Here is a 13,874-nt window from a genome sequence, read left to right on the forward strand (position 1 = left end):
ATGAAAATCACAAACAGTAAACATTCTGATAGATGGTTTCTATAAATGCTTCAGTATGTAAACTTTTCAAGGAACAGAACTCTATTATACACTTGTTTTGTCCCCACAACAGTACTTAGCAGAAAGCTGAGCAGAATTAGTGCTTAACATTTATTTATTGTTTGCAAATAGCACTGATAGTTGAAATGCATTGTATCTAGTAAGTTTATCCTTCATCTTGAAAGCTACATAGCAGTTTTACATTAAGTTATAAGACTAAATATAGAAATGGAATTGTTTCCTCCTGGTTTAGAGAAAGCTATCGTTTGAGGACTCATTAAGACACTACCCAAGGGAAAGAAAGGGTAAGAAACAAACAAACAAAAAATGCAAATTTGATGGAAAAACTTCATTATTTCCAGGAATTCAGCCTAATCTATTTGTCCTCACTATCAATCTAGGACCAAAATTTACTACTTAGTATAAGGAATAATGCAGAAAACCATTAATATATTATTTGGGTAACTAAAGTCCTTTCCCTATTTTTCAATCAGGTTATTTTAGTTTTGTTACTGTTAAGTTGTAATTCTTTCTGTGTTCTGGATAATAACCCCTTATCAGATATAGACATTTCCTCAAAGAAGATATACAAATGGCTAACATCATTACCATCATTAGTGGTGCTTAACATCACTAATAGAGAAATGCAAATCAAAACTATCATGAAATATAACCTCACACCCATTAGGACAGCCTTTATCAAAAATACAAAATATAGAAAGTTTTGGTGAGGATGTGGAGAAACTGGAACACTTGTGTACTATTAGTGGTATTGCAAAACGGTGCAGCCACTATCAAAAACACTATGGAGTTTCCTCAAAAGATTAAAAATAATTTACTCTATGGTTCGGCAATCCTACTTTTGAGTATACCACCAAAAGAGAGGAAAGCAGGATCTCAGAGAAATATTTGCAAACCTATGTTCACAATGGCATTATTCACAATAGCCAAGAGGTGGAAGCAATCCGGTGATGGATAAACAGAGAAAATGTGGCAAATATATACAATAGAGTATTGCTCAGGCTTTAAAAAAGAAGGAAATCCTGTCATGTGCCACAAAATGATTAAACCTGAGGGGAATATGCTAAGTGAAATTAGTCAGTCACAAAAAACAAATATTCTATGATTCCCCTTACATGAGTTACCTAAAGTAATCAAATTTATAGAAACAGAAAAACAGAATTGTGGTTCCCAGAGGCTGGAGAGGAGGAAACAGAAAGTTGTTCAGGAGGAATAGAGTCTCAGTTTTGCAAGATGAAAAAGTTATAGAGATGCACAGGGTGAATGCTAGTTAATGCTATAGCAGTACACTTAAAAATGGTAAACTTAACCAGTCAGTTAAGCATCTGCCTTCAGCTAAGGTCATGATCCCAGGATCCCAAGATGGAGTCCCACATCAAGCTCACTGCTCAGCAGGGAGTCTGCTTCTCCCTCTGCCTGCTGCTCTCTGAAAAATAAATAAAATCTTTACCTCCCCCAAATATAGTAAACTTGATGTTTTGCTTCTTCCCCCTTTCCTTCTTTTCCCTTTTCTTTACTCAATCTGCCCCCAACTCAAAATATATGCACTGAATCAACAAAATAGAGAAAAGAGAAATGAGCGTTCTGTTCTTCTCCCTTCACAGTTCTCCACTACAAGCATTAGTTTTAGTTCAGAAACAATGAGGGAATGTAGAAGGGCATGTATTGGAATGAGCACTGAGTATTATACACAACTAATAAATTGCTGAACACTACAAAACTTATGATGTAATATACGCTGGCTAACTGAACATAATAATAAAAAAGAAAAAGAAAAGAAACAATGTGGGAAAAGTTGAAGGGAAGCTCAATTCTAGGCTTCTAATTTGGGGGAACCAGAACATTTCTTCCAATTCAGGCTCAAGCTGGCAACTCTACTAGGCAAGATGGAAATGTATTTGAGTATCCAAGATCTTTAAAACCAAATGAGAAATTAATTTAAATAATAAAATATTATGAGGCTCTCTCACAGTCATAGTTAATGTACTGAAAATGATCTCAAATTAAAGGTAAAATAAAAAATAAATGGGCAAAAATAAGAATACATACAATAACATTTTCTTTATTAACCAATGAAACAAAGAAGAAAACATATCTCACAAATTAATAGCTAGTCCATTATAAAATACTTCATTCTACAATCTCCTTGAGTTGTTTTTCCATCAATTTCATCAGGTTTTGTTTCTTCTTTTCTGTTTGGGTGCAAAGTCCCGTAATAAACAATAAGAAAAATAATTCCAAGGACAAGACTAAGAGCTATAGTGATACTGATGGGCATAAAATAGTCTGAATTAAAAACAGAGACTGGGGAAACCCAGAACACAACCAATATCCCCACTGTGGCCAGTACCCTTACATTATAGTAGCAAAACATTGGACATCTGGTATTCTGTCCCTTAATATTAAAAAAAGTAAAAGTAAGAATGAATCCAACAACAACTCTATATAAGAATTCCATACTTACAGAAGCACAAAACCGAGTTTGCTTTTTAAATGCCCACAATAACCCTAAAAACCAAAGAAATAACAATAGAAATAATGCAATCTTAACATTTAAGAATAAAAGAAGTACAATACTCAGCATCCAAGATAATAATGTAAATAACTTGTAAAAGAGGTATGTGAATTTGGGACAGGATCCTTTAAGAAGATTTTTATCAGACAAGGATTTTCTTAAAGCTACTTGATAATCAAGAGTTGACCAAGAAATAGCACAGCAAGAGACCATAATGGCTGCATCTACAAAACAAAAAATAAAAAATAGATATACTGTTATAGGAATAACAGCAATATTAAATTACTGTATGCCACACATACTTTATCTGTACATACACACACCCACAAACACATCAGGTACTTTATATACTCATCTCATCTACTCCTTTGAAATAGATATTAATATTCCCATATTACATATGAAAGAATTGATGCTTAGAAAATACACATATTACTTAAGTCATACAACCAGCAAGTTGCAGAGAGCTGAGATTTGAAGCTAAATCTGCCTGATTTCAAAATTGGTGTACTTCAATGCTATATTAGACTGCTTTGTAAGATTTTAAATAAATTCATTGTATAAATTATATTGAGCAACTGGTATAATGGAAACTACACACTCTGGAAGTCCTCTAAGAGACTACAGTTACAGTCCGAGCTTTTTCAGTCTCTTTGGCTTTGACCTTGAACATATACTTAATTCACCAAGAGACAGCATAATGGGGGGCAGCAGTAAGAACAAAGGGAGAAGGGAGGGAAGTTAAATAGAAAATTTTCATCAAAGTATAATTTCCCATTTTTTAGATGATGAATCAAATAAATAAATATATTCTAAAACTTACAAATTTCTATAGACTTGACATCTTTACCCCTTCTTTTCCCCAACAAATAACAGAAGTTCATTACTGCTTTGAAAAGGATGACACTAGCCCCACTGTCAGAGCTGGGAACTTTTATAAAACTGAAAGCAAAGGCATTAGAGGGTTAAAAAGAATTTAAAGCAGAACACAGAATGCTATTCCTTCCCATTTAGTCTCATTGGAGGTCTATATCTTGGGATAAAAAGGCAGACTTTAAGAAATTGACCTACTGAAAAAGTTTATGATGATTTTAAAAGCCTTTGTCTACTCTCCCGGTTTTAGCATATCCCATTCTGGACTATACAATTAGCTGGACTTTTTTCTTTCTTCTTTAATTCAAACATTTTTTAAATTTTTTTAAGATTTTATTTATTTATTTGACAGAGAGAGATCACAAGTAGGCAAAGCAGCAGGCAGAGAAAGGGGGAAGCAGGCCCCCTGCTTAGCAGAGTGTCTGATGTGGGGCTCAATCCCAGGCCCCTGAGATCATGAGCTGAGCTGAAGGCAGAGTGCTTAACCCACTGAGCCACCCAGGCACCCCTAATTCAAATATATTTTAATTAAAGCTTTGCTTTCTGCTAAATTGTCCTATGCCTTTTTTCTAATTAGTTTTTAACTTCTACCGAACTAATACATAAATACATAACAACTGAATAAACAAAAACAAATTATTACATATATAAAATTTAAAAGTCACTAAGCTCCACTTCTCTTCACCTCTCTGTCACAACCCCCAGAAGAAATCACTAAAACTCTTCTAGCTTTTCTTCTGACATTTACTGTTGTATTTGTAAATAAAACAAATACTTTAAAACAAAACAAAACAAAAAGAAAGAAAAATACTTTATCTGCTTTAGACACTACTTCTTGATTTCCTCTTTGGAAAGAAGAAAATTTAGCACATACATAAGTACACACCTTTCTTGCATTTTCCTCTCCCTCCATCTGCCCAACAGAGTAACATCACAATTTTTGGTAAAAGTCAGTATTTGGTGTTTATCTTATAACTACTTACGCACTGGTTTGTTTGTTTTACTGCTCAGCCAAGTATTACATTGATATATTTCCTTTCTTTTAAAACTGTTCACTTTTCCTTTACTTGGTTTTTCATAAGCTTATATCTCTTAGGAAAATCTTCAAATTAATTAATTAGTAAAACTCCCCTATATACACATTTATTAGTTTGTTCCTTTTCTTTTTTTTTTTAAGAATAGCATCCTATTGATCTAAGGTAGCTGTTCTCAAGGTTTGCTTCCCGCCTTCCCAGAACTTCTGTTCACTTCACTTTGGTGTTAAATTCCGGTTTCCTGTTCTCAAGTCTTCCTTGCTTTATTCTCATGTTTTGATCAAGCATTCTCCAGATATTCTCGAGAGAAGTTACACCTAAGGAAAAATTTTTGAGACCATGTATGTCTCAAAATGTCTTTATTCTACCCTCACATTTGATACACAGTCTTGCTAAAAACAGAATTGAAAGTTAAAAAACGTGGAGCACCTGGGTGGCTCAGTCACATCTGACTCTTGATTTCAGTTCAGGTCAAGGTCTCAGGGTCCTGGGATCAAGCCTCCAGTCAGGCTCTGTGCTCAGCATGGAGTCTGCTTGTCCTCCTCCCTCTGCTCCTCCCCCGATGTGCTCTCTCTCCTCTCTCCCTCTCAGATAAATAGATAGATAGAAGACAGATAAAATCTTAAAAAAAAAAAAAAAATTTAAAAATGGTTTCAGCGTGCCTGGGTGGCTCAGTCAGTTGAGCATTTGCCTTCCACTTGGGTCAGGGGTTCTGGGATCGAGCTCATCAGCATCCCTGCTCAGCAAGGAGGGGGAGTACATAGCTTCTCCCTTTCCTCTCCCTCTACCCCTCTACTCGCCACCCCATTCATGCACTCTCTAATAAATAAAAATCTTTAAAAATTCTTTAAAAATGTTTTCCATTGAAACTTTAAAGTTGTTACTCTATCTATAAGCTCTTAGTTTCAAGTACTACAGTTAAGAATTTCAATGCCATTCAGTTTCTCTCACATCTTATAGAATGTTATCTTTATCCTTGCTTCTCTGGATGTTAGAATGATGGGCTCAGTATGGCCATTTTTGTTTACCCTTTCACTCTAATAACCCACATCCTTCAGTCACTGTGGTTTATTCTTTGGTGGTTTTGCTAGAAATCACAATATGCATATTTAGTATATCAAAGTTTAATATTAATGTTTTACTTCATAGAAAGATTTATAACAAACGTAATGAGGTTTAAATTTCAGGGACTCACACTTGCCCAGGTTCCTTCCAAGCCTAGGAAAGCCCAAGCAATGTATACACTCCGTCATATATTTTTATAAGATTTGGGAAAATAAGGCATTTTTAACTGCAGTTGATTAAATGCCCTGTCTCTACTCCTACTTTCTCTTATATTTTCCTTTGGTGTATTGAAGTGTGGTCATTTTGGAGATCTAAGGGAAACTGAGTTGAGAATACATTTAGTTTAGATTAGAAGGATATGTTTATAAGATCTGTTAAATAATTAAGATCTTACTAAGTGACAGAGCTAAGATTCTTGGGCAGTTTGCCTGATACTAACACTTGACTATATTTCAACCAACGGGGCCTTTGATTACTTAACATTAAGGTATAATGGTCTATTTAGTCTTATCCAGTTGACACTATTAGTTTGACACTATTTCCCATTTCTTACTAATCTACCTGCTCTACTATATTTTTCTAATCATTTAGCTAACCTAACATTAAGTCACACTCTATCCAAACTGAATTCCTTGTCTTTACCAAACCATATCTTTGTTTATGTATTACTCTCAGTCTGAAATGGCCTTGTCAAATTATACATATACAGGTTATTATTTTATTTCTGAGTTTGACATTACTGACACCTGTGAAGAAAACCTGAGACTACCAATATTTACTAAACGAGACATCAATAATAAACTAGTACTGTCACTTCAAACAGTATTGAAAATTAGTTATTTCATCAAAAAAATGTGATATATTCTGAACTTATACCACATTACTGAAAAAACTGCCAGTGTTTTTCCAAACTTAACAATCCAAAAAATATACATGATATGATTAATAATTTATGAAGCTAAAAGAAGCTTTTCCAAGTTAAAATAAAAAACAACTTTCAATCAAATATGCTAGAAAACAATTTTTCTATTCCCTCTAAAAAAATTGTATTATAAAATTATCAAATCAAAAGTCAATCAGGATGCAACCAAAAAAATCAGAATTATCAAAACAATAAAGATATATTACTTTTCTTCCTCTTATGAAATTTGTCAGCTTTTTTTATATATGTAATTTACTGTAATTTATTTTTTTAAATGTTTACTTTCATACCTTTTATGGACTGAACTGTATTCCCCCCAAAATGTGTATGATGAAGCCCTAAACCCCAATGTGACTCCATTTTGAAATAGTGCCTTAAAGAGGTAATTAAGGTTAAGTAAGGTCAAAAGGGCGGGGCCCAATTATAATAGGACTGGTATCCTTATAAGAAGAGGAGGAGACACCAGAGATCGTTCTCCACACACAGAGAAAAGGACATGTACGGAGACAGCAATAAGGTGGCCATGTGCAACCCAAAGAGAGAGCCCTCACCAGAAACCAATTCTGCTGACACGTTGATCTTAGACTTCCAATCTCCAGAACTTTAAGAAAATATATTTCTAATGGTTATGCTGCAGAATTCTGTTATGGCAGTCTACACAGACTAAACAATACCTAATTTTTTACATTATATTCTTTTTCTTAAATAAGGTCTCTCTAAATGTTTAAGTTTTACACTTCAAAAAACCAGATCCACTTTTGCTTTACCTTTTTTCTGGACTATACAAGGAATTCAAAACACTTTAACTCCATTATCTTTTACCAGACTTACATGTTATCACTGTCTTGTACTTTCCTTCTAACTTTTTCTTAACCATATGGTATTTTATTTTACAGTCAATCTTCATTTAGATTTACCCACATATTTACTATTTTCTTTCTTCTTTATTCCTTCTTCCATTTTGGAACACCTCTGTTCTATATGAAGTACATTCTTTGGAATTTCCTTTAGTAGTGATATGCTAAGGCATGGATTTCTTTCTACTTAGTTGCTTGTAAGAAGGGCTTCTTCAATCTGTGGGTAGTTGACTCTCATCATTTCTGAATTTTTTTCAGCCATTAACTTTTCAAAATTACTGCTGTTCTCTCCTCTCCTTCACAGACTCTGCTCAGATGTATATTAGACCTCTCCTTTTCTCTCCTCTCCTCTCCTTCACAGACTCTGCTCAGATGTATATTAGACCTTGCATCCCGCCTTCCATGTCTCTTAATATCTTTTTCATATATTCCATCTCTTTGTCTCTATATAGTATAATCTGAAAATTTCTTCTGATCTAGCATTGAATCACTGTCTATACCGCTATGTCTTATCTGCTAAGTAAATTTCAATTCTTAAATTTTATCATTCTCATAAATTGTACTCTTTTGTTTTTCAAACACACAAATCATTTTTTATAGTTTCCTATTCCATATTTTTAAGTTCATCACTTACCTCTTTTGACATAGGATGCAGATACTTTGTAACTGTTAAGTTCCAATATCTAAGGACTTAATAAGCTTTTTTTTTCTGCTGTTCTTACTCATGATGCTTTTTTGTGTGTGTGTGCTATAAATTACTGTAAGCCATTCATTTTCCTTGGAAAACTATCTGTGAAAATTATTTGAGACCTGAGAGAAAATGAATTCCTCCAGGGAGGATTTATACTTATTTGTGCAAGATGGCTAGGGTCACTGTCAGTCTGGGACCACTCTAAACTATATTCATACCTTGGCTTTCATTAGTTTGTTTTCAGTTTTGTTTTGTTTGGGGGACTAAAACTGAGAATTTTGATTGCAAAATTGTTATACTGTTAAGTTTCCCTGCTCTACTCAATAGCAAGGCAATATTTCTTGCTGTGTCTTGAAAGTAGATAATGAGGTAGGTAACTTCACACCTTTGCCCTGAGGAGGGTGCCTTTTGGAGTACCAGTTTTACAGATTAGATCTTTTTATCAGATGTCCCTCCCTTATGAGGACTGAGCTTTGTCTTCAGTCCACATACTGGAAGCTATCAAAACTGAATCTGCTACTTACAGTTTTGGTAAAAAACAAAACAAAACAAAAAACCTCCAGGTATAAATGCCTTCAGAGTCTTACTTAACCCTGCTGTGTTCCCACTTTCATGTGTATGCAGACTTTTGAAAATATCCAATTGTTTTACATATTTTCAGAGAGAGGATTAATTCAAATAATTTAGCCTTTCAGTGGTAGAGTTTATTTAAATAATCTGTTTTCCATCTGCTTTCCATCTTCTAAAAATTTTTTGAGACTCTAATCTGCTATTCTATTCTACATTCTCTTTGTCCCTATGGGTTTATACCGTGTTTACTCCTTTACTCTCCTTTTTAGTATAATTTCAGGAGAGTGCAAAGATAAAAGAATATGTTCAGTCTTCTGAAGTACTTCTATATATAACCTGATTTTTTTCACATTTTACTCTTCTTGATTATCAAAACAATATATGAGTAGCAGAGAAAATTTTTTAATTTAGAAAAGTTTAAAGAAGATGAAATAAAACCTTTCCTAATCCTATTACCCAGAAGCAGCCACAGTTGACATTTTTGCATATTTTCTTCCAGATTCTTTATATAATAATTTCTCTGTATCCTTAAAAGTAGGATAGAAAATTTGACAATGAAGAGCTTTGCATTGTGGGAACTCTTTCCTTTCTCTCTCCTGGCCATTTTGGCAACTGCTTTGGATGGGGCTGTCCTGCATCTACGGCAAAAAGATGGCGGCTGCAAAGAAGATGAAAAAGTGGCTGGAATCAATCAACTCTACATTCCAACTCACTATGAAAAGTGGAGAGTACATACTAGGGTACGAGTGGACTCTGAAAATGATCAGACATGGCAAAGCGAAACTGGTCATCCTTGCCAACAACTGCCCAGCCTTGAGGAAATCTAAAATAGAATACTACTGCATGTTGTCCACAACTGTTGTCCGATACTACAGTGGCAATAATACTGAATTGTGCACAGCATGTGGGAAATACTATAGGGTCTGACACTAGCTATCACTGACCTAGGTTATTCTGGTATCATTAGAAGCATGCCAGAATAGACAGAGTAGTAGTAAATCATGCAAAATTTTTCTTTAATAAAACTGACCAAAGTTTGTTTTAAGAAAAAAAAAGTATAGTAGAAAATTTCATAAACTTTTTGCCTCAACTTTATTTTAGAATTACTTTCCTATGATATTAAAAGTTATCTATAAATGCTATTTCTAATGGCTACATCATTTTTTATACTAACGGTCTATAATTCGATTTCTCATTTTTTTGCTTTTTTTTTTTTTAAAGATTTTATTTATTTATTTGTCAGAGAGAGAGAGAGGGAGAGAGAGCGAGCACAGGCAGACAGAATGGCAGGCAGAGGCAGAGGGAGAAGCAGGCTCCCTGATGAGCAAGGAGGCCGATGTGGGACTCGATCCCAGGACGCTGGGATCATGACCTGAGCCGAAGGCAGCTGCTTAACCAACTGAGCCACCCAGGCGTCCCATATTTTTTTGCTATTTTTAACTAACACCTCAACTTCTTACTTCAAGTAGAAATTAAAGGACAAGGACAGAACCTTAACATAAAGACAGCAGTTACTAGATCCCATTGCTGGTCTGGATGCTATTTACTACTTGAAATCATCAGAAAATCTAACATAATATAGGCTGTAGTTCTAAATACTGAACTTCTAGCTTAGGAACTGTATGATATAGAACTTTTTTAAGTCTAAACCCACAAATTCCTTGAATCACAGGAAAAAAAATCTCATAAGTAGGTTCTCTTTGATATATGACTAACAATCAAAGTAAAGGTAAAAATATTAGAAGGGACTACAGTCTAAAGTTTTATGGGAAATGAGAAAGAGGAACACTGAGGGAATGAAATGATCTCACAGGTGACTCTAGCATAGAAGGATCTCCAGGGAAAATGATAATCTGTTCCTCTGAGCTGAATCCAAGTGTATATAGAACCAGAGTCATTAATGAAAACTGGGGCTATTACTTAGCAAGTGGGTTTCTTTTTTAACATCTCAAATTAGATACATAAAAAGGTTTAATGAAAACATTGTCCTTTAAAAAATGAACATTTTACCCTAATGACGAAATCTGCTATAGAAGAGCAATATATTGACTAGTTACAAAATTTTCATTGTTTCGTGGCATTTGGACTTTCACCCAATAATTCCAATTCTGGGAATTTACCCTATGGATATACTTCACACATGTAAAATGATTCCTGCATAAGATTACTCACTGCAGCATTTTTTTACAATAGCAAAATATTATAAACAACCTAAATTAACATAAATATGGGGCTTGTTAAATAAATCATCCATAATTTGTAATACTATGCAGATAATAAAAATGAATGAGGGAGTTCTTTGTGGACTGATACAGATAGATCTCGAAGACATACCGTTAAGTGCAAAAAGCAAACACAACTTTTATGTTACCATTTCTGTAAAAGAAAAAAGAATATAGGACTTTTTAAAAATTTTTCTGAAAGAAGCATCAAAAAACTGACAATAATAATTTCCTTTCTGGCAGACAAAAGAAGTAATGGGAAGAAGGAGAAGGAGACAATATATCTTCATGTACTTTTTTATATTTCCACAGTATACTTTTTTCAAAAAAATGAATAATTCTTAAAAGAAAGAAACTGTAAGAAAACCTCTAAAACCTCTCAAAGAGTTATGTAGTTGAGGGGTGCCTGGGTAGCTCGGTCACTTATGCATCTAACTCTTGATTTCAACTCAGGTCAGGATCTCAGGGTTTTAAGATCGAGCCACACATTGGGCTTTGTGCTGAGCATGGAGCCTGCTTAAAGATTCTCTTTCTCCCTCTCCCTTTCTACCACCCCCCACACAAAAATTAAAAAAAAAAAAATCTCAGAGGATCCATTTAACACAGGGTGTTAGGAGAGACTTACACTGACTGAAATTTGCTTGACCATGTTCCAGAAAGATGTAGAGCTGCAAAACAAATTGTGGGCAGCCTTCCAGGTAGGTCTCAAATAGCCTGAGCATGCTCAAATCAGTCATTCTATCTATAACTTCTTTATGTGGATCCATTTGTTCTTCTATAAAGTTATCAGTTTTGCTGATATTTTTGAAAGCCACGTGATAACCCTTTTTCAAGGCAAACCAATACCTGTAAACACAAATATTCACCTTCAGTAAAATATTCATTATAACATGTATGTTAATATATATAATAATTCTGGAAAAAGTAATGTGTTTAAGAACAGAATATTCTGGGGTGCATGGATGGCTCAGTTGGTTAAGTGCCTGACTTCATTCAACTCAGGTCATGATCTTAGGGTCCTGGGATCAAACCCCACAGCAGGCTCCTCACTTAGAGGGGAATCTGCTTGTCCCTCTGCCCCTCCCCCCGACTCATGCACCCACATACATGGTTTCTCTAATAAAAAAATAAAATTATTTTAAAAATAGTACAGAATTTTCCCACAAACTTTCTCCACTACAAATTTCTTTCAAGTCTGAATATCTCATGATGGCTTTATTGCAATTCAAACTCCATAAACTTTGGGGCACATGGGTTGCTCCATCGGTTCAGTGGCTGCCTTTGGCTCGGGTCATGATGCTGGGGTCCTGAGATCAAGCCCCACATTGAGCACCCTGCTCAGCAGAGTTTGCTTCTCCCTCTCCCTCTTCCTCTGATCCTCCTCCCTGCTCATGCATGTGCTTTCCCTCTCAAATGAATTTTTTAAAAAACTTAAAAAAAAAAAAACACTCCATAAACTTTAATTGCATATTTGATAGGCACTGTATGCTAGCACTGTTGAGAACACATGATTTCAATTCATATTCATAGTAATTATGTGAGAAGAATAAGTATTATTCCAATTTCACAGATGAGAAAACTAAGAATGAGAATGGTAGAGTGATTAGCTAAAAGTAAAGATCAGACCAAGACTCCAAACCTGATCCTATGATTCCTAGTCTTAACCACTATTTTCTGAAAGACAAACAGCAATTTTCAATTCATGAAATTTTTTTTTAATGTATTTCACAGAGATCACAAGTAGGCAGAGAAGGAGGCAGAGAGTGGGGAGAAGCAGGCTCCCTGCCGAGCAGAGTCCGATGCGGGGCTCCATCCCAGGACCCTGGGATAATGACCTGAGCCGAAGGCAGAGGCTTTAACCCCCTGAGCCACCCAGCTGCTCCCAATTCACACAATTTATCTTAACTACAAGACAGATACATGCTCTTAAAATGTCAAAGTTGAAGATGAGACTGAACCTAGCAAACAATTACCCGATATCTGCAAGTTGCTAGGCTCTCTGACCATTACCATCCTAGAAAATATGTAATTTCTCAAAGGCTTTTAAAACACCCTTACTCAGGCTCTTTTTTTAAAAGAATTTTAAAATGAACATGAGTTATCATCATAAGTAAAACCAGTAATAAAACATATTGAGATATTTAAGAAATTTGGGTCGAGCAAAAAGGCAAACGGGCTTCTAGCCCAAAGTTTACTGAAACTCTTTACTCCTCAGTTTCCTCATCTATAAAATAATGGCAGTCATATATATCTTATTTCAGTTGGCCCCTTCTGTGACTGTCTCCCATTTCATTAAATGGTACTAACAAACATTTACCATATTGCTCAGACCAAAAACATGGAAAAAATTTACAACTTTTTTTTTCTCATACCCTAAAAAACAATTCCTCAGCAGGTTCTCTTGGTTCTGATTCTATCTCCAAATATATTCAAATCTGAGATGTGTTGATGAGAGGAGCAAGATGGCAGAGGAGTAGGAGACCTAAATTTTGTCTGGTCCCAGAAATTCAGCTAGATAATTATCAAACCATTCTGAATGTCTAGGAACACAACAGGCGATCAAAGAATAGCAGTAATTCTATGGACAGAAAAGCAACCACTTTCTGGAAGGTAGGATGTGTGGAGAAGTGAATCTGAGGTGATATACGGGAAGCCAGACTGCTGGGGGGTGGGGGAGCCTCTGTCAGCTGGCTACCAGCAAGTGATAGAGCTGTGGGAGCACAAAACCAGAACTTTTAGAAGTCTGCTCTGCTGAGGGATGTTGCTCCAGTGGCTAAGTGGGGGGATTGGAATCCTTGCAAGGACAGTGTGGTCTCAGGACCCTCTGGGTTACAGGAAGCCTGAGGGTGCCTGAGTGTAGAAGAGCTCCCAGATAACTGAGCAGGGAAGCTGGCTGCAAATACTGAGCCAAGAAGTGGGTTCTCAGCTCAGCATTGCCATAAATCATGATCCACAGCACAGTCGGGCCACTGCTCTTCATGCAGAGACCCAACAAGCAGCAGATCCAGGCAGACTCCCCTTTCTCTCCCGGGAGGAGAGGCATGGGAGGGCACCGCAGGAATCTG

At 35.5% G+C, this 13,874-nt stretch overlaps 1 protein-coding gene and 1 pseudogene across 1 annotated transcript in view; one reads left to right on the forward strand and one right to left on the reverse strand.

The window, feature by feature from the left end:
* Positions 1 to 2,170: 2,170 nt before the first annotated feature.
* Positions 2,171 to 13,874, reverse strand: part of XKR9 (XK related 9) — a 56,452-nt gene continuing 44,748 nt past the window's right edge. Inside the window, exons 2-3 of the mRNA XM_032869214.1 lie at positions 11,435 to 11,655; positions 2,171 to 2,799 (exon numbers count right to left, since the gene is read on the reverse strand). Coding sequence (XP_032725105.1) covers positions 2,171 to 2,799; positions 11,435 to 11,655 — 850 coding nt within the window. The remainder of the gene's footprint in view (positions 2,800 to 11,434; positions 11,656 to 13,874) is intronic.
* LOC116874515 lies at positions 9,239 to 9,570 on the forward strand (annotated as a pseudogene).

This window comes from Lontra canadensis, unplaced genomic scaffold, assembly GCF_010015895.1.
Source record: "Lontra canadensis isolate GAN:19392208 unplaced genomic scaffold, GSC_riverotter_1.0 scaffold37, whole genome shotgun sequence".
NCBI classification, from domain to species: domain Eukaryota; kingdom Metazoa; phylum Chordata; class Mammalia; order Carnivora; family Mustelidae; genus Lontra; species Lontra canadensis.